The following is an 18,735-nucleotide window of genomic DNA, read 5'->3' as shown; positions in this document are numbered from 1 at the left end:
TCAAGACATAAACATATTGTCCAATTTGAATTCCACTGGTTTTGAGCGTTTGTCGTAATAGCGTTTTGAGCGCTCCTTTGCCCTATTCAAATTATTTGCAGCTATGTTACGAATTTCGGTCAATTTGGTGGTTAATTCTGAAATGTATGATCCATAGGTCTGTAGCTTCTCTCCGGTAGGGAATGATGTTGGTATCCGTGCAGGTTTTCCAAATATTAACTCGAATGGTGTAAAATCAGTAGCTTCATGTACCGAAGTATTATATGAAAACATGGCGAATGGAATTAACAAGTCCCAATCTTCGTATGAATTCATATAATGTTTCAGGTATTCGGTGAGAACGTGATGACTCCTTTCCAAAGATCCATTAGTTTGTGGTCGATAGCCTGATGTAGTGAGTTGTTTAATTTTGAAAATTTCTGCCATGTGTGTCATAATTTCCCCTAAGAAGCTGGTTCCTCGGTCAGTCAGTATGGCACGCGGAGTTCCGTAAATGGCGATGAAATGCCGGGCAAAGGCATCTGCTATGGTTGTTGCTCGAATATTTGGTATTGCGACGGCCAAACAATATTTCGTTAAATTGTCCTGCATTGTTAAGATGTATCGGTTTCCGCTGGGTGTTTCAGGTAATGGTCCTACAGTGTCCAAAGCAATTTTATCAAAGGGTTCTGTTGGTGTATCGGTGATAAGCATCGGCTGTCGAGTTTTCATTCGAACCAGCTTCTGCTCCTGACAGCTTTTGCATTTCCTAATATATTCCTGTATATCATTCCTTAATCCTGGCCAGGTGTACTTTGGAAATAATCGTCTGTATGTTTTGGCAATTCCCTTGTGTCCTCCGATAAGGCTGTCGTGAGCTTCCGAAATTAGGGGTATGCGGTCTTCTACGGGTGGAGTGATGAGCAAGGGGTCCGTTGAAGTGTTTGTTGACGGTTGTGCGGCACCGATAGGCTCGGAAGTAGACGGTACGATGTCCCACAGGTTCAGACTTGAGTCTGTTCTTTCCGAACTAAACAATCCTTGATTTGCTACATGTGGTGATGGCGAGGCGGGTAAATGAGTTGCAGCTGTTTCTATTACTGTGTTTTGATTTTTATCTTCTGGTTGGTGACTCGTTTGAATGATCGTTGTGTCGGTGTCGTCTTCGAAAGAGATCAAATTTCCTGCTATTGGACTTGCTTCATTATTAATGGAATATGATAAAATGGACTTATTCTGTTCCGGTGAATTGAATGGAGTAGATTGTGCAATTGGAGTGTCGAAAACTTCTAATGGTTCATCTGCCGGGTCCTTTTCGCGGGTGAGGGTAGGTAGTAACGAGATCGGCGAATTCCCAGTTATATTTTTCCTGATGCTTTTTGGTGGTCCTCTCTTCTTTATTATGGATTCTTGATACGGGGCTTCGTCAGAGCTAGTGTTCGAATCAACGTATAGCGGATGTGCTTGTTTTCTGCGTAAGGACTTCACGCGCTGTCCTATACCTGTTCCACCTGGTATTTTCAAGAGTCCTGTTGGCCTGTATGTTTTATCTTCTTTTGAAGCGAGTGGCAAACAGATGTGTGCTGGGTTGCGTGATAGCGCATCTGCGTTCTTATTTGTTTTCCCAGATTTGTGTACAACATCGTACTCATACTCCAGAAGTTTTAGTTTCCATTTGGCCAAACGAGATGTAGGGTCCTTCACGGAATGTAACCAAACAAGCGGTCTGTGATCTGTCACCAGAGTAAACTTTCGTCCAAAAACGTATGGTCGGAAATATTGCGCTGCATAAACCATAGCCAAACATTCCTTTTCGGTCGCTGAGTAATTCCTTTCGGCCTTGCCCAAGCTCCGAGATGCGTAAGCGATCGGAAGGTCTTGTCCTATCTGCCCTTGGCTGAGAACCGCGCCAACTGCGAAGTCCGATGCGTCCGTGGTGATGATGAATGGTTGATTAAAATCCGGATATTGCAAGATCGGTTGTTCACAGAGTTCGTCCCGTAGTTGTTCAAAACTCTTTTGTTGTTCCGATGTCCAGTTGAAACGCACTCCTTTTCCAAGTAATTGTACTAAGGGTTGAGCTTTTCCCGAATAATTTTGAATGAACCGACGGTAATATCCCGTCAATCCCAAAAACTGTTGTATATTCTTCTGTGTCTTGGGTATTGGAAATTCCTTTACTGCTTGCAGATTCCTCGGGTCGGGTTTTACACCCTTGGCTGTAACGATGTGTCCTAAGTAAGTTACCTCTCTTCTTAAAAATTGGCACTTACTCGTCTGCAGGGTGAGACCGTGTTCTCTGAGTCGATTGAATAATTTTTTTATCTTGATTTCATGTTCACGTAACGAGGATGAATATACCACGATATCATCCAGATAGACGAATAATTCTGTTCCATGCAGTCCAGTCAAAACTTGATCCATGAGCCTTTGGAATGTTGGTGGGGCGTTTTTTAATCCAAAAGGCATTCGACCGAATTCGTAATGCCCCCGTGGAGTGGTGAAAGCTGTTTTTTGTCTGTCCAATTTGTTCATCTCGATCTGGTGGAATCCATTCGCAAGGTCGAAAATTGAGAAATATTTTGCTCCTCCCAGTTTATCCAGAATTTCAGTTATTTGTGGTAGCGGGTATTTGTCACTAACAGTCTTCTCGTTCAGCGACCTGAAGTCGATGACCATGCGCCAACGTTTCTTACCGTCAGCATCAGATTTCTTTGGTACAATCCATAATGGTGAGTTGTAAGGTGAAGTAGACGGTTGGATAATTCCTTGTGATAGAAGGGCTGTTACTTGACGTTGAATTTCCTCTTGATGAATTGGCGGGTAACGGTATTGTCTGGTGTTGATGGGTATTTCGTCTATGGTGTGAATGGAATGGTGAAAATTGGGTACCTTATCCAGTCTGTCTCCTGGCAGGTAGAATCTATCCGAAAATTCCTGTATGAGGTTATGCACATGTTCCTGTTCCTCCCTATTGAGATGGTTTGTTTTTAGATTTTCCCAAATTTTCTTTTCCCGGTTTAAAATCTTTCTTGGTGGAGTTTCGTACGACATTACAGGATCTTCATCAGATGAACTCCAAATTTCGTACGGTTGAAGGTATTGTGGTTCCAGTTCAAGTTCGATGTCTTCCTCGCTGGTGTTGGTTGCCATCGCGTAACATATGTCGTCATGGGTGTAAACTGCGGCTTCTCCAACGAAAACTTCTTTCGGTGTCTTTACTCGAGGTAAATAGCCTTCCTTGATGCCTCGATTGGCTACCTTTATTGTGATTTGTTGCCTCGTTCTAGCAGGTAGACGGTATTTAGTGCTGAACTCGTCTTCGTTAGAAAAAGGTATCGGTTTGACTGGTTGATTTCGTGTTACCAAGGTTTTGTGATAGTACGAAATTTCGGCTCCTTCTTGGGCCAAAAATGGACTTCCTATAAGCCCAATTGCGGAAGATAATGGGAAAATTGTTTAACACATGAAAATGTGCTGGGGCAGAATTAATGTGTAGGGTTACTGTGCCTATCGTGTATATGGCGGCCGGCGCTAGACCAGTGATTTCCACGCGTTCCCTGGACGTAAATGATTTTGGGTATTTCAATGCGTCTACGTGGATAAGATTGACAGAGGAGCCTCCGTCAATCAAGAATTCCCCTGATCCGTTCTTCAGTTCCGGTACCTTTGCCCTGATTCGCGCTGCAGGAGCTTCCTTGTAGAGTTGCTCGGAGTCTCGTCGCTGAATCGGACTACTCTTTGGCGATTTTGATCTGTCCCGTTCGTCACATCGCCGTCGTGACGAACGCGATTGGAGTTTAAAGAATCCGTTGACGAATTGCGGGAACGGTTGTCCATAAGTCGGCGGGTTGTCCTTTCTTCCCTCTTGCAGGCTTCGCCGTCGTGACCCTTTTTTCCGCAATTCCAACAAAACAGGTGGTGGTTTCGGTTTTCCTTGCGTCTAGCCACCCTTCCTGTGGTGCAGGTGTCCTCTTGAGATGCGTCAGAGTTGTAAGAGGGGCTCCTGCGTAGTGTAAACGCAGATGTCCTCCTTGGCCGGTCCTCGTGGTCGTCCTCGGATCCAGATGCGCTCCGTTCCCTGCGTCGGTGATAAGAGGGTGACGGTGACCGAGGGTAGGTGGCCCGGGATCTGGGTGTATTTTCCCAGTGATGACTTTCGTCTGGTACGAAGCTATGTTTATTTTTCAACCGTCTGTCTACTTCCAAGACGGCGTCATAGGCATCGTCCAGTGTATCTATTTTTTTATTTAGAGCATGGACACGCAGGAAGATTCGTTCCGGTAATCCCTCGATGAATCCTTCCAGAACGTCCCTTTCCATGTCGCGGATGTGATGCTCGTTATTTTCTTCGTAGCGATCACGAATCGCTATGCGCGTATTGTGAACTAAGTCACAGACGCGATTCACGTAATTTCTTAGAGATTCGTCTGAGCGTATCTTCAGACGGCTTATTTCTCCTTGGAAATATTTTAAGTTCCGACCCGGTGCAAATCTCTTTTTCAGGAATTTAAGCAATTCCCTAATATTTTGGAATGCGTATCCTTGAGTGCAGGTTCTAGCCGGACCGATTAACTTCGTGAGCACTAACGCGAGATACTCTTTTTCCGTATTCGGCGGAATAAACGCGAGACCGTCCCCGACTTTTTGCGCAAAGGCCGATAAAGAAGCGCTTTCGCCGTCGAATGTGGGAATCGAAATCACGGCTGACTGTAAGCAATTTCGTTGCGTTAATACAGCCATAGAATATGTTAAATTCGCGATTTCATCAGCTGTAAGCGTTCTGCTTATGCCTGATGTTGCAGCGTTTGCTTGAGCCATTTTAGCGGTTGACTAAGTAACTAGTATACAACCGGTAAATAACGCGTAGAAAAACTAATGTCGATACTTATGTCGATTTTTAAGTTAGTTTCTTACTAGCGCGAAAGCTCTCACTAAAATGTCTATGCGATATCGTCAGATGTAAGCGTGTTGCTTGTGACTGACGTCGCTTAAATTGATCGAGTCCTAATAACGCGTAGCAAAACTAAAGTCGATACCTATGTCGATTTTAATATTAGTCTGTTGCTAACGCGGGAGCTCTCTCTAAAAAGTATGGTTAACTAGGCTGATATTTCAGCTTCCGCTAGTATATAACCAAAACCCTGAATTGATATATTAACAGAAAGATCGTAAGGTGTATCCCACCGCTGTCACCAGTTTGTTACGAGCGGGAGCGCGAGATCCTGGATTCGGTCGAGGGGCAGTACTCGACCGGTGGTTTTGGGTATGGTTAGGAAAAGAAAGGAGGTCCGGACGAACCAGGGGCTCTATACCCTGGGAGCCGTAGGTGGAGGTTACGTGGACGAACCAGGGGCTCTATACCCTGGGAGCCACGGGGTTAGATTTATAGGGAAAATGAATGGTTTCACGGACGAACCAGGGGCTCTATACCCTGGGAGCCGCTAGTAGGAGTGGACGAACCAGGGGCTTTATACCCTGGGAGCCACGTAGGGTTTTAGGATGTTTTAGGATCTTGCTCTCTGTCGTGATGGTACACCTCGAGCGGTAAAGGTGTACCGGGTTCGTGAGATACCCCTAGCCTTACGGTTAATATGGTTCAGGGTTGCCTTGAGTGAATAACACACGTAAGGAACAATAACTTGAATATATATTTTTGACGATGCTCAAGTACAGCTATGGGTTTACAAGAAGTTGTACAATTGCTAAATTGCCTCGAAGGCGAAAGATTCGTTATCGGCTTTTAACGCGGCGCGTTCGCGGGAGCTCTACTCGATTAATGGACACTCACTGATAAACCGCTAAGGTAGATAGTCGTAGATAGTTGCTTGAAGGGGATTATAGCCCGATCTTGCCCTGAGTGTCACAGTAACGTCGTGCCAAGAGTTTAGGTAAAACTGAGCTCCCTGAGTAAGAAACCGCGGCCCTTATATAGTTGAAAATGCCCAGTACTAAGGCGGGGCATTACCATAAAAGGCAATGAAAATTGGGCCGGGTGTGCGCATACGGCATGAGTCAACCCCGTTCAAAGGGTTGCTCGCTAGATGCTCGAGCCAACGCCCAAGTCACCAAACGTTTCAGCCCCATGCATGAATGATATGTAACATCTCTATCTATCTTATTTTGTTCTTCTAAAATTACTCTTAACTCATCATTAATACGGCCTGTTTGATTAGTGCCAAAAAGTAATCGCGCGGGAGTATCTCCGGTTGAACGATTTACCGTGTTATTCAAAGCAAATTCAGTATCGGCTAAAACGACATTCCAATTACTTTGAGTTTGGGCCAGTTTCGCTAACATAGGTGTTAACGTTCCATTTACCCACTCGATTTGCCCATTCGCATGAGGCGTAGCCGTTGCTATTAAGATATGTCGAACTCCATATTGCGATAAAAACTCTTTAAACTTTAATGAGGTAAATGCGATGCCCCTATCACTTACAATTTTCTTTGGCACGCTATATACAGTAAAGTAGTTCTTTAAGTGTTTAATTACTTCGTCGGCACACGTAGAGGTTACAGGATAAAACTTGACGAACTTAGTAAATGCATCAATTACCTCGAAGATATATTTTTGACGATGTCTCGTTCGTTCTAAAGGACCGTAATGATCAAGATGAATACAATCAAATGGAAGATTGCCTTTATCTGGACAATGTAAGTTACCTTCGATTCGAGTAGAAGTAGAGTAAGTTATACATTTAATGCAATTCTCAATAAAATTTTGCACCTTTTGTTTCATACGAGGAAACCAATACACGCGACTCAAATATTCGCAAGTCTTACTTATCCCTTGATGGCCAATGTGCTCGTGACTAGCCCGAATAACATTATTTTCCATAGAAAATGGAACGTAAAATAATAATTTGCCTTGCATTTTCCTATAAATCAATCCATTGCTAAGCTCAAAGAACTTATCCTCAGCCTTCTGTAACTTAGTTCTAATTCTAACGATTTCCGGATCTAAGTTTTGTAAAAGCGATAAATTCCTTTCGAAACTATTTTCCGTAACAATCAGTACCGAATAATTCCGACTTAAGGCATCGGCGTGGTGCATACGCTCACTTGACCGGTGTTCTAATGTATAGTCGTAGTTCCGCAATATTAACGACCATCTCAATATCCGAGGATTGACTTCCTTACGTTCTAATGTCAATTTTAAACTGTTACAATCCGTAACTATCTTGAATTTGACGCCTTGCAAATAAATTCTAAATCTTTCAAGAGAATACACAATGGCTAAGGCTTCAAGCTCGAAACTGTGATAACGTGATTCAGCTTGAGATGTTTTGTGCTTCGTACAAAAAAGTCTTTCTGTTTGGGTCATCCGTAATACCGTCAATCACATACTGTATGAGAGCTGCTGTTTCAATTCTACCACGAGAAGCTAGCTCTTTCATTGCTAAAAAATATTCTTGTACGGATTCGTCGCGTTTAATTTTCCGTCTATAAAGTTTCTGATGCAACTCGGCACTGGTTATTCTCTTCGAAAACTCACCCAACAAACGCGATTTAAATTTCTTCCACGTGGTGAGATCCCGTTCACCCCGTATAAATAACTTCGCTAGTCCCGTTAAAGATTTCTTGGCAAATAATAACTTTTGTATTTCTGTCCAACCAAACAATGTAGCATTGTCCTCAAAATCCGACAACCATGTTTCCACTGGGTACTCATCGTGACCCCTGAACGGTCGTATGGTATCTTCTATATCACGAAAACTTAGCGTAAATCTTGGCAGCACTTGCACTTCCGCTCGGCACGCGACTTGTTCCGGCTCTCCGCCTTCGTCTTGATCCGTCTCATCCCCCTCATCCTCTGTTTCATTTCCGTGTACCGCTTCCTCCAATAGTCCCAGATCCGTTAAATGTTTACAAATTCTGTGTGCCACAGTTTGCACATCACCGTTATAGTCCAATCTTAAGATACTGCAAATTGCCGTCAAATCCCCGGCCGTAAATATATTTTCCACCCACGTAACCTTATCTTGAAATTCATTCGAATTCTCCGTAAACTCAAATCCTGTAAATTCTCTGAGACGACTCCTGTTTTTCCGGTCACCTTCGCTCCCGAAGACGAGGTTATGGAAAGCTCTGATCGCCTTTGTCGACGCCGCGGAAATATTTTCGTGCATTCCCGGAATTTGTCGTAAACTACGCATTGTGCCGCGTCAATATTCCAATAAATACCAAATACGAATCACAATCAACTCACGCGCATAACACCATCGCCCTCAACCAGACACACACCATAAAACGAACTTTCTCGAATACTGCGTAATAAAACTGCCCATGCTACTCGAACCATAAAAATCTTTTTCCACTAACTTTTATCCAAATTCACCAGTCCATGCGAATTCACTATCCCACTTCTGAAAGCTGTAGTGTCCGAGTAACCAAGGCATGGTGAGGTTAATAGTTTATTCAGTATATACAGATATTTAGGAACATTACAACTGGTTCGCCTTGTGGCGATACTCTCGTGCCGATCTTCTTTTCGCACTCTCCCTCTCCTACTCGCCGCCGCGTGGCGCCGCGACTACCCAGGATCGTAACTAGCCGATCCACCACACCAGGACCGTGACTAGCCGATCCACCACAGAGTGGAGGTGTACAATGTAGGAGTAAGTGATGGAGACGGCACTTGTATGTTTATTGTGGATTGAGGGCTATTTGATGATTGTGTTGTAAAAGGAAATGTACTACTAGAAATAGGGGATGTGTAATTATGTGTGTATGGGTTAGGGTTAGGGTTATTAAAGGATGGAAAATTATTATATTTTCCCATTTCCGCTTCAAATAATGTGGTATTGATTAAATGTTGAACTATTGCTCTGGATTGTGGAGTCTGTAGTTTCCTAATTTTTATGGCAACTTGTTCGCCATAAAGGTCGTATTCGTCTTTTATCTTCTTATTAGAATACATATGTTTTAATATTTTGTACGCTTCTTTGGCATCACCATCATTTTTCCTCTTCCTCGATGGTATATTTTTCGGCGACACAAATTTTTGACTCTCTGTATTAATGAAATCCGAAGAGTCTTCCTCAACTTCAATTTCATTTTCATCGGAGTCTTCCTCCGAACATTCCAATGCGCTGTTAACCTGCAAATAAGTTAATGTTTGGCAATTAATTTTTTTAGATGCCTCAGAATGAGCAAGAGTGGAATCTTGTAGCAAAAGATTTCAACACCAAATGGAATTTCCCTAATTGTGTAGGAGCAATGGACGGAAAACATATATCCATACAGGCACCACTAAATAGCGGCACAGAATTTTTTAACTACAAAGGATTCTTTAGTATAGTGCTTTTCGCAGTGGTTGACGCCAATTACAATTTTATTTATTGCGATGTGGGATGTCAGGGACGAATTTCTGACGGCGGAGTATTAAAAAATACATCATTTAATTCATTACTGACCGCTTTAAAAATGAAACTGCCTGCCGACTGTGTTCTCCCAGGAAGAACACGAAAAACACCGTTTGTATTCGTAGGAGATGATGCTTTTCCGCTGAACCAAAGTATAATGAAACCATGTCCAGGAGTTCAAGCAAAATATTCAAAAACCCGGATTTTTAATTATCGTTTGAGTAGGGCACGGAGAATTTCGGAAAACGTTTTCGGCATACTGTCATCCGTATTCAGAGTTTTTCGAAAGCCGATGATGTTGCAACCAAATACAGCAACTAAAGTTACATTAGCATCAGTTTATTTACATAATTTTCTTAGAAAAAGTGGATCAAAAAATATTTATAATCCTCCAGGAACATTTGACAGCGAATGTTCCGAGACTGGAAATGTCATTGCCGCTGCTTGGAGGGCAGAATCACAAGGATCAACATTGACAAATTTCACACAAATAGGACGCAAAAGTTCAGCGGAAGCGCAGGAAGTGAGAGAGGAGTTTAAAGAATACTTCTCATCGGCAGAAGGAGCTGTACCGTGGCAGTACGAAAAGTCATAATTTCTCGATATTTGTGCGATAACAATAAAATGATAATGGAATGTCAATATAAAGAATGTATTTTTATTACGTACCTTATTCTCCGTATCAACTGTCCTTCTTGCTTTATTCTTGTCTTTTAAAAATGACAAGCTTTTATAGGCATACCATTTACTTTTAAAAATGTCATCTGCGCCAGTGCCTGACTTCATGCTCTCTTTCTCTTTCTTCACTTCCCTTGCAAAATGACTAAGTAAATTTTTTATTTTTCTTTCTATTTTTTCTTTTGTCATGCCAAAAGACACTGCAATTTCTAGTATCGCATCATGCCGCTTGTTTCTAACCTTGTAATTGTTGTTTTGACAGTCCCATAAGTTAGGGCGTTCACGGTACATTTCTATGAGTTACAGGACATTTTCATTTGTCCAGTCGTTTTCCATTTTCAGAAATGTACTATACAAATATAAAATTAATACAAATATAAATTTACTATACAATTCAATATACAAATTTACTTACTGAAGCACGTTTAAATAATGCACAATGATTGAAGCACACTGTCACTTTTCTAAACGATTAAAGCACACTGCCACTTTTCTAAACGATTTGTCACAAGCTGATTCTTTATACGATGCGTTCGATTTAACGTTTTGACAAACTGTGTTCGATGTTTCCGGGGCCCGTTTCTTCCTCAGCTCGGACACCCACCGATACGCGATTTTGGGGGTGTCAACCTATTTTGGTATTAACTTTTAGCTCGACCGATTGGTCATCGACTTGGGGAAGGAGGACCCATTTTCACACCCCGTTTGGGTGGAAAACTCTTTCCTCATACCTGAACGTGGTGGAGGAAGACTTCCGGGTCACCCCCAGAACGAGGGTGCCCGAGGTTTTCTCCCCAAGTCGAAGGCTACGTTAATTTATCGAAGAAAAAACGGTACTCCGGATTAGGACGCGACGAGTGGCCGCGCGCGTTTAACAGCTGTTTTATGGCTATATTGTTCCGCGAGTTGGCAATGGTCGTTGCCGAACGGCCGACGCACAGTGTGACGAGCAATGAACAAAAATGAAAAAACTGAAGTCTAAAATTCATAGCTTATTATATCTTAAAATACTAATAAAGGAACGTAGATTTTAATACTACCGCCAATTTGGAATGAATTTCCCAATTTGTTGTCAATAATAATGCTTGAAATTTATTCCAGTTTTTGGTGCATTTTTTTAAACACGTGCCACTTGCCAAATGTTTATCTAATTAATTTGAATTTTGTAAATTACGGTCAGTATTATAAGTCCTTTCAAACTGCAGAATGACTTTTTTACAATATTAACAATTTGTCCCAATTTTTTTATGTTAAATGTTTATCAACATTGACTGGATTTTTAAAAAAAGTACCTCAAAGTACCTCTGTGATTTTTTGCACACTAAGTAATTGATGGCATATTACACGTCATATGCAAATCAATTTTAACTGCTCGAAGTTGCTCAAACCGAAGAAAATAATCAAAATCAGCGATATTAAACAATATACAGGGTGGGGCACGAACTAGTCCCCACGATTTTTCAGCCCCTTTCGATGATGTGACAAAAAAATGTTTCGTATCGAAGTTAATCAGTGTCTAACCAACAAGAAATTGCAGTTGCTTAAATTTAAAAACATATTGATTTTCGATAAAAAATTAAGGTTACTATTATATTTTTAAATCCGCTTTTGTATGTTGCCAGATGCGGAGTCGTTACTTTGTCGAAAAAGTCTTCGAATATTCTGCATCTGGCAAATATTGTCGTAAAACCATCGAGTGCTTTAACGAAATGGAAGTGCTAGGCCCGAGTTGACCAACGAAAAGCTATATTGTTCCGTAGGTGGCACGGTCCTCTACAACGACCATCGCCAACTCGTGGAACAATATAGCCATAAAACAGCTGTCAAACACGCGCGGCCACTCGTCGCGTCCTAATCCGGAGTCCCGTTTTTTCTTCGATAAATTAACGTAGCCTTCGACTTGGGGAGAAAACCTCGGGCACCCTCGTTCTGGGGGTGACCTGGAAGTCTTCCTCCACCACGTTCAGGTATGAGGAAAGACTTTTCCTCCCAAACGGGGTGTGAAAATGGGTCCTCCTTCCCTAAGTCGATGACCAATTGGTCGAGCTAAAAGTTAATACCAAATTCGGTTGACACCCCCAAAATCGCGTATCGGAGGAAGAAACGGGCTCCGAAAACATCGACCAATCCGTAAAACCGTTGAATTAAATCGTAGAAAAGCTAATTCGTTCAACCGTTAAAGCAAACGTATCGTAGAAAAGACCGTATCGTAGAATTTTTTAATAACTTTTTAACGAAGCCTCAGTCAAGAAATTGATATTCTTGATTTTTGTTTTCCGACGAGTACCACTATTGTCGAAACCACATAGAATAATTGCTATACAAACTGTATGTATTTATAATTTATAAATCGCTCCACCTTTGCCACGATGTCATAGGTGGGCAATAAAAACAATTAATCTTTTCATTGCCGTTAAGAAACTTGTTACTGTTATTGTTACTTATTACTTGTTAAGATCACCTTAATTTTTTTTGTAAAATTGTATTTTTTTGGTCATAAATCGATGCATCTTTGTATCCTCTTAAAAAAAGTATAGAGGCCTTAAGTCGAAAATTGAATAGTTTAGGAGTTATTAATTTTGTCCCGAACTCCCATATACTCGTCACACTGTGCGACGTTTGGCCTCGAAGACCGTACCACCCGCGGAACAATATAGCCCTTCGCTGGTCAACTCGGGCCTAGCGCTTTCGTTTCGACAAAGCACTAAATTATTTTACAACAAAATTTGCCAGATGCGGAATATTCGAGGACTTTCGCGACGAAGTAACGGTTCCACATCTGGCAACATAAAAAAGCGTAAAAACCTGAGCTAATCAAACGGAACACTGACTTCATCGACTAGTGCAGGGGATGAACAGTTAGTGGGGGTTGCGGAAAATTCCGTCGTTGAACGGAACGAAAGGCTATCGACTATGCAAAAATATGGGCACGAGGAAAAAATCTTTCGCCTATGACCATATTTGGTTACAAGACGGGGCTTTATGGCCTTGCCTGGGCCTTTCAGAACTGGAGGTAGCAATCGTCGCGCTGTGAAATTTTCCGTTCGATCGCGAAAGAATACCAATTTGTTGATGGAGGCTTTGTTAAAAAGTTATTAACGTTTAAAGTTCCTGTATCTTTGTATCTCGATGATGGTTTTGGAACGAAATTGACATGAAACTTTCGTGCTCTCGTGTCTTGGCACGATCTCTTTTGATGGTTACCGACATCGTGGCGATCGACTCGTCGGCATGCCGTTCGGCTTTTCAAGCCATGCTATCCAAGACGATGCAGTGTTTGGCTTTGCCGAGAAGTACTTAGGGTGCCGATCGGCCGTGCTAGATGACAGATGCCGACGCAGTGTAGACGCAATTCTCGGCTTAGACGGAGAAAGAAATAGAGGAAATTAAAAAATTACCCCTTCATTAAATACGATATATCTAAAATGGAAAATGGATCGACATAAACCAAAATCCATTTAAAAAAGGAAGCTTTACCACTTCTAATAGTGGCTCAATTATGAAGAAAATACTAGTAACTTCTGAACTGCACGCATGTAAAGTTTTACTATTTTTAATATGCATGTTAGACTGTTCCAAGACAGTGGAAATTGAAAATCTCTTCTTTCATCTTTGCGATATATTTTTCCATTTACACGAGGTAGGTTTAGTATTAACTACTCTATTGCTTCATCCTTTGTTACTTTATATCGGTTTTCTCCATATTCGTTCCATCGAGTGCTTTTATAAAATCAATAATAAAGAAATAAAGAAATGTAACGAGACTAAAAATTAAAAAATAAATACAAAGTTAAAAGAGAAAGATAAATAGGGTTGATTGAAAGTGAGCATGTACAAAGATGAGAAGTTTCAATCGTCGTTACAATTGAAGTTTTAGACCGTGTAAACTCAATGTGTTTCGAGTAACCGATAATGAAAATAATTGATATTTGTATGAAAAATTATTGTTTTGATTTAAATTTGAAAACTTTTTAGTCAGACCATGCAAGCTCGGCGAATGTAAGAAGTGCTTTGGACGACCTGGCGGACCAACGCGACGCATCGGCGGACGAGGGCCACGATAGTTATTAACGGAGAAATCCATTTTGCGTAACTCGATTCCAACGCCATCATCGGGCCGGGGGCAAAACCGATTTGCTCGTCGACGCGGGGCTCGGTGACGTTTTCGTTCGTATCGAACTCGAGGACGAGGCGATCTTCTTCGCGAGGAGCTGTCGTTCGAAAAAGGGGTGAGATCGAGAGCTGTCGATCAGGTTGCCGCAGAGCGAACCGGACGACCGATGATGAGTTATTACTGTCGTGTAAACCGACCTTAATCTCTACAATGATTTGTGACCGTTCCATCGAGATTGTCGGCTCCAGTCCAACGAGAGATTTCTTGCTTGTCATCGAACATTTGTTGTATCATTCGCTGTTGTTGCGGCTTTCTTCGCTGTCCATCAACGTCGGAAATTGATTTTTTACTTCTCAGGCTACGTGATCTCGCTACAATGAAGAAAAGAAGTAGATTCTTGATTAAATTTATTTTTCTCTAACGTATAAATTGCTGACTAGTTCATTATTTAACGAATAAGACACTATTCGAAAATATTATTGCTCCTTCGTGATGTAAATAAAATATGAAAGGATCAATTATATTCCCATATTTATTATGGATGGATCCTTTCGTATATGTTTAACCGTGGGTGAGGCGTGCTCTTTTGGATATTGTAATTATTTCACGAAGTGTGCCTACTAACAAACTCGAAGGACCATCCTTTGCAAGGACGAAACTAGTTTGGTTTGTAATGTTTATTACAAAATTCAACAAAAGACAAATAATACGTGCCCGAGTGTAAACGAAACGAAGCGTATCTAAAACGTTTTCAAAACGAATCTATTCTAACAATAAGTCAAAACGAATCTGTTTGTTGCTATAGCGAATCTTGTTGCGAGTCAAAAACGAACTTGTTTAAGTTTTAGCGAATCGAATCTGCGAGCGATGTCAATGAATCTGTCCGGCGTGCTCTATCGTTGCTATAACGTGGCTTGTTTACCCTCCTCCACCAAGGGTTTTCGTGGCGGGGGGTGCAACGATGCCAAACGTATCTTGGCGTCCAAGGTGGTGGATGACTCTACACCGCGTGCATCGCACAGTGGCTAACTCATAGATCTAGGCGGACAAAATGAAAATATTAATGTTACGAAAAAGCCTCAAATCCTATTTTAGTTCAATACAGTGTCGGCTACCCCTGAGAAAATTTTAATGGGAGATTCTACAGTCAAAATAAGACGAAAAAATCAAGGAAAACTAATTTGTGATCGAGCTTTGTTAAAAAAGTTATAGAAAACATTCCAAACAGTATATTTTCGGTAATTAATGTTTTCTCGAAAATGCATAGGATTTACGGGGTATGTGATTCACCAGAAATGATTCTATGATCCCTGCAACTGAAAAAAATTTTTTTAGAACGATGTGAAAATTGTTTTTCCGCGGAAAAATTTAGGTACCCACTACCCCCTGTCGATTGTTCTAAAAATTCGTTTTGATTTTATTTATTTGTTTAACACCTATAGAAAGTTGTTTAATACTGTTTGTAGATACCCATGAGATCTAGTTCAAAAAAGTTGTGTACATGCAAAAATCCGCACTTTGAAGGTTACCTCATTTATCGGATCGATTAGAAATAACATGCGGCACATCACGATCAGTAGATGACAAACAAAGGGATGCAGCACAGAAAGGAAGAAATAAGAGAAAAAATTCGACTGAAATGGGACACTGTAGACAACGGTAAAACCAGGCTATATGGAACAACAAACGATGGAAACACGCGTTCGCGCTTTTTTCCAAAATTCCCCTCTATCATCATCTATAATAGGAGTAGATGAAATTTAATCAAAAGATATTCTATGCTCTTGGAAGTAATTTCGTGTGGTACGTACTGATGTTAACATATTTATGACATACATTAGAAACATGAAACAGGTATATGAAACTGTATCCATGGTATTCATGCCGGTAAAAGTGCATAAATTGTAGTCATGGAGCTGATATTATTAAACATGCAGTTCTTCCATGATCAGCTATCGAAAGATGCTCAAGAATGCAGCATAAAGAAATAAGAATACACAGAGAACTCAATATTGAAAGAATTTGCAGAAAACATTCTCGAAATGCAACCATGGAGGATGTTATGAAGTATGTTGCTGTTACATCTAACCCTCTAATAATAGTCATCGCAGAAAACTACAAATCGGTACAAAAAATGTCATCAGAAGCATTATCACTCTTGCATAATCCCACCAGCTCGACCTTAAATCATGATTCCAACGTGATTAGCAATTCCGAAGACGATAGAGTTTAAGTAATTCATACAGGTAATATTTACTATCATCATCATGCGTCATTCATCATGACCATAATAATAATAATAATGGTTATAATATCATCATCATCATTGTCATATTATTATTATTATTATTATATATTACGATGCGTTATATTATCGTTACAACGTAAATATGTATAAAAAACAGTTGTGGCAAAAAATTCATGACTAAACTTTACAAAAAACGCGGTCCTGTGTCATAAACCTGGGCGACTCACGAAGCCCAAACAGTACATGATCCTTAATAATACGACAAATGAAATAATATATTAGTTCTATTTTGTACCATGATATTGTAGATGTATTATACTTATAATTGCAAGTTATTGGCCAGTATCCTTTCACATCGATGAGTATTATGAATACTATGTCAGGGGCTAATTCAAGTTAATTTCATACTTTTTTCTAAAATTATGAGCTACAGCAGTTTCGTACGTGTTTCTTCATCTCATAAGACAGAAAGTATCATGAAGAGGTTCTCAACTTCGGTCAAAGACAGTCTTCAACAAACGACGATTGCTGTCTTATAACCAAGAACGAATTTCCCATATAATTTTACGTCGGAAAGTAATTGTTCCCAAGCGAATATATATAATTAAAATATAATGTATGACGTTTCATAACTTCATTTAAAATTAGAATGTTCTTTAGAGCCGACCGACCATCTCGCATCATGCTCGATCATTTAAATCATAACACAATTCCATATCCCAGATTTGCAATAATTTCGCGAGAGACTATTCGTTAATATATTTCCATTAAAATGTATTGTGTTTCGTGTGTGGTGCGTACACATTGTAATATATATAAAACGCCGCGGCGAGGAGAGAAAAGAGCATTCCGTTCAAATTGACGAGAATTATAAATCGGGGTGGGACTCGAGGTCACAACGATCTCGACTCGTTTGAACGTTCACGGGTGTGCGCGTTCTGTGTGGTTCGCTTGAATTTCAATTTTTATTATCATGAGAACGGTCGACACAAAGAGGAAAGCGTTTCTGCGCGAAGAATATAAAAAATCGCGCGATTTTGCGTACATGCTCGCCACACCCATGCATTTACATGGGTCGCGTTTATCGTACTTCTTCCAGCGACAGGCTAACGAGGGAGGTAATTCAAAATTAAATCAATAAACGAGCGGAGGTACTCCGTCGACGCCGGGTGTCAGTTTCCCCAAGTTACAAAAATATTTGATTAGCTTTCGTCGGCGACGACGCCGAGAACTGACGAAAGTACAAACGCGCGATCCTCCGTTCGCAGCACATTAATTTGAATGATATTATAACGACAGCGCTGTCGTGAGCGATATGACTAATTAGTCGAACTACACGCATCGTGAGTGTAATGGAGTCCCGCGGAACACTAATTTACAACGGTCATCGCACGATCCATTTACAAATCAAGGATATCATAGTGGATCAGTGCAGCATCGTTTACGTCAAAAATTTATGCATTGGTTTGTGTAATGCGATATAACGACTTGAGATTAACTCTCGTACGCTAATTAAATATCCGATATTATATTGTTAAACGAATCCTCGGTCCCGTTGCCGATCATTCCTTCGCGTCGAGATTCCCGTAAGGTATTTGTATGGCACCTTTTTGACTCCCATTGTCAATTATATGATTAATTATCGGGGCTAGTGTCGTTATATATTGTGTTATCCTCTTTTCACAGTAATCGTATGAAAAGTAATCAGGACATGTACCTGTCTAGCGTGAGTCGTTCAAATTCAATATCATCGTTCAGATACGGTGTGAAAACTCGATAAATGTCCTCAGAGCTGTTCGTACAATGATACATTTTATCCCCGACCCACTAGGGGGATTCCCCTTGAACAGTGAGACGAAGTGTCACTGGAGACGTCCGTAGCGGCTGCTAAAAAAATCTGATTGCCTTCGTCACTTCCTTTAACATACCCTGTCAGGTGACGACACTACTGCAACCAGAAGCAAAAGTGGTTTTATTTTTGACTTTTTGTTAATAAAAATTTTACTATCATGTGGGGGAGATTTTTCTGATTAAAATGAGACTAAACACGATATAAATCGGTTAATATTTGGTAGCATAATATTGAATTAATATTGTACTTGCGAGTCTTCTCTCTTATTTATCCCCTTCTTGTGCTGTCCTTTCTATGTTCGGAAACATCAAGAACGACGCACGAGGTGCTGGCTACATTTATCGAACGGAGGTAGCTATTTTTCAACGGAACGCTTCCGCTTTCCCGTAAGTGTTCAGAAACTGCAACACTTATTAGATAGGAGATTTCGTTAGCTCACCTCTGTTCGATAAATGTATTATCCACTGACCTTGCGAAGATACGAGTACGTACATGTT

General features: G+C 40.8%; 2 protein-coding genes across 2 annotated transcripts; both read right to left on the bottom strand.

The window, feature by feature from the left end:
* Positions 1-8,137, bottom strand: LOC122403783. The gene is made up of 2 exons (XM_043407513.1): positions 7,477-8,137; positions 1-3,401 (listed from the first exon to the last, which is right to left on the bottom strand). The coding sequence occupies exons 1-2, from the start codon at positions 8,135-8,137 to the stop codon at positions 1-3; spliced, it is 4,062 nt and encodes a 1,353-aa protein (XP_043263448.1).
* Positions 8,138-8,559: 422 nt separating this feature from the next.
* On the bottom strand, positions 8,560-10,213 carry LOC122403782. The gene is made up of 2 exons (XM_043407512.1): positions 10,016-10,213; positions 8,560-9,081 (listed from the first exon to the last, which is right to left on the bottom strand). The coding sequence occupies exons 1-2, from the start codon at positions 10,211-10,213 to the stop codon at positions 8,560-8,562; spliced, it is 720 nt and encodes a 239-aa protein (XP_043263447.1).
* Positions 10,214-18,735: the final 8,522 nt, after the last annotated feature.

This window comes from Colletes gigas, unplaced genomic scaffold (assembly GCF_013123115.1).
Source record: "Colletes gigas isolate AHSC1104 unplaced genomic scaffold, ASM1312311v1 Colletes_gigas_Sc00074, whole genome shotgun sequence".
NCBI classification, from domain to species: Eukaryota; Metazoa; Arthropoda; class Insecta; order Hymenoptera; family Colletidae; genus Colletes; species Colletes gigas.
This window is presented reverse-complemented; position numbering and strand designations above follow the sequence as displayed.

Coding starts and splice junctions, on each gene's coding strand:
- LOC122403782 (XM_043407512.1), bottom strand. CDS start 10,213: ATGACAAAAGAAAAAATAGAAAGAAAAATAAAAAATTTACTTAGTCAT. Junction 9,082..10,015: donor CAGTTGATACGGAGAATAAG/GTACGTAATAAA, acceptor ACTTATTTGCAG/GTTAACAGCGCATTGGAATG.
- LOC122403783 (XM_043407513.1), bottom strand. CDS start 8,137: ATGCGTAGTTTACGACAAATTCCGGGAATGCACGAAAATATTTCCGCG. Junction 3,402..7,476: donor ATTTAAATCGCGTTTGTTGG/GTGAGTTTTCGA, acceptor TTGGGCTTATAG/GAAGTCCATTTTTGGCCCAA.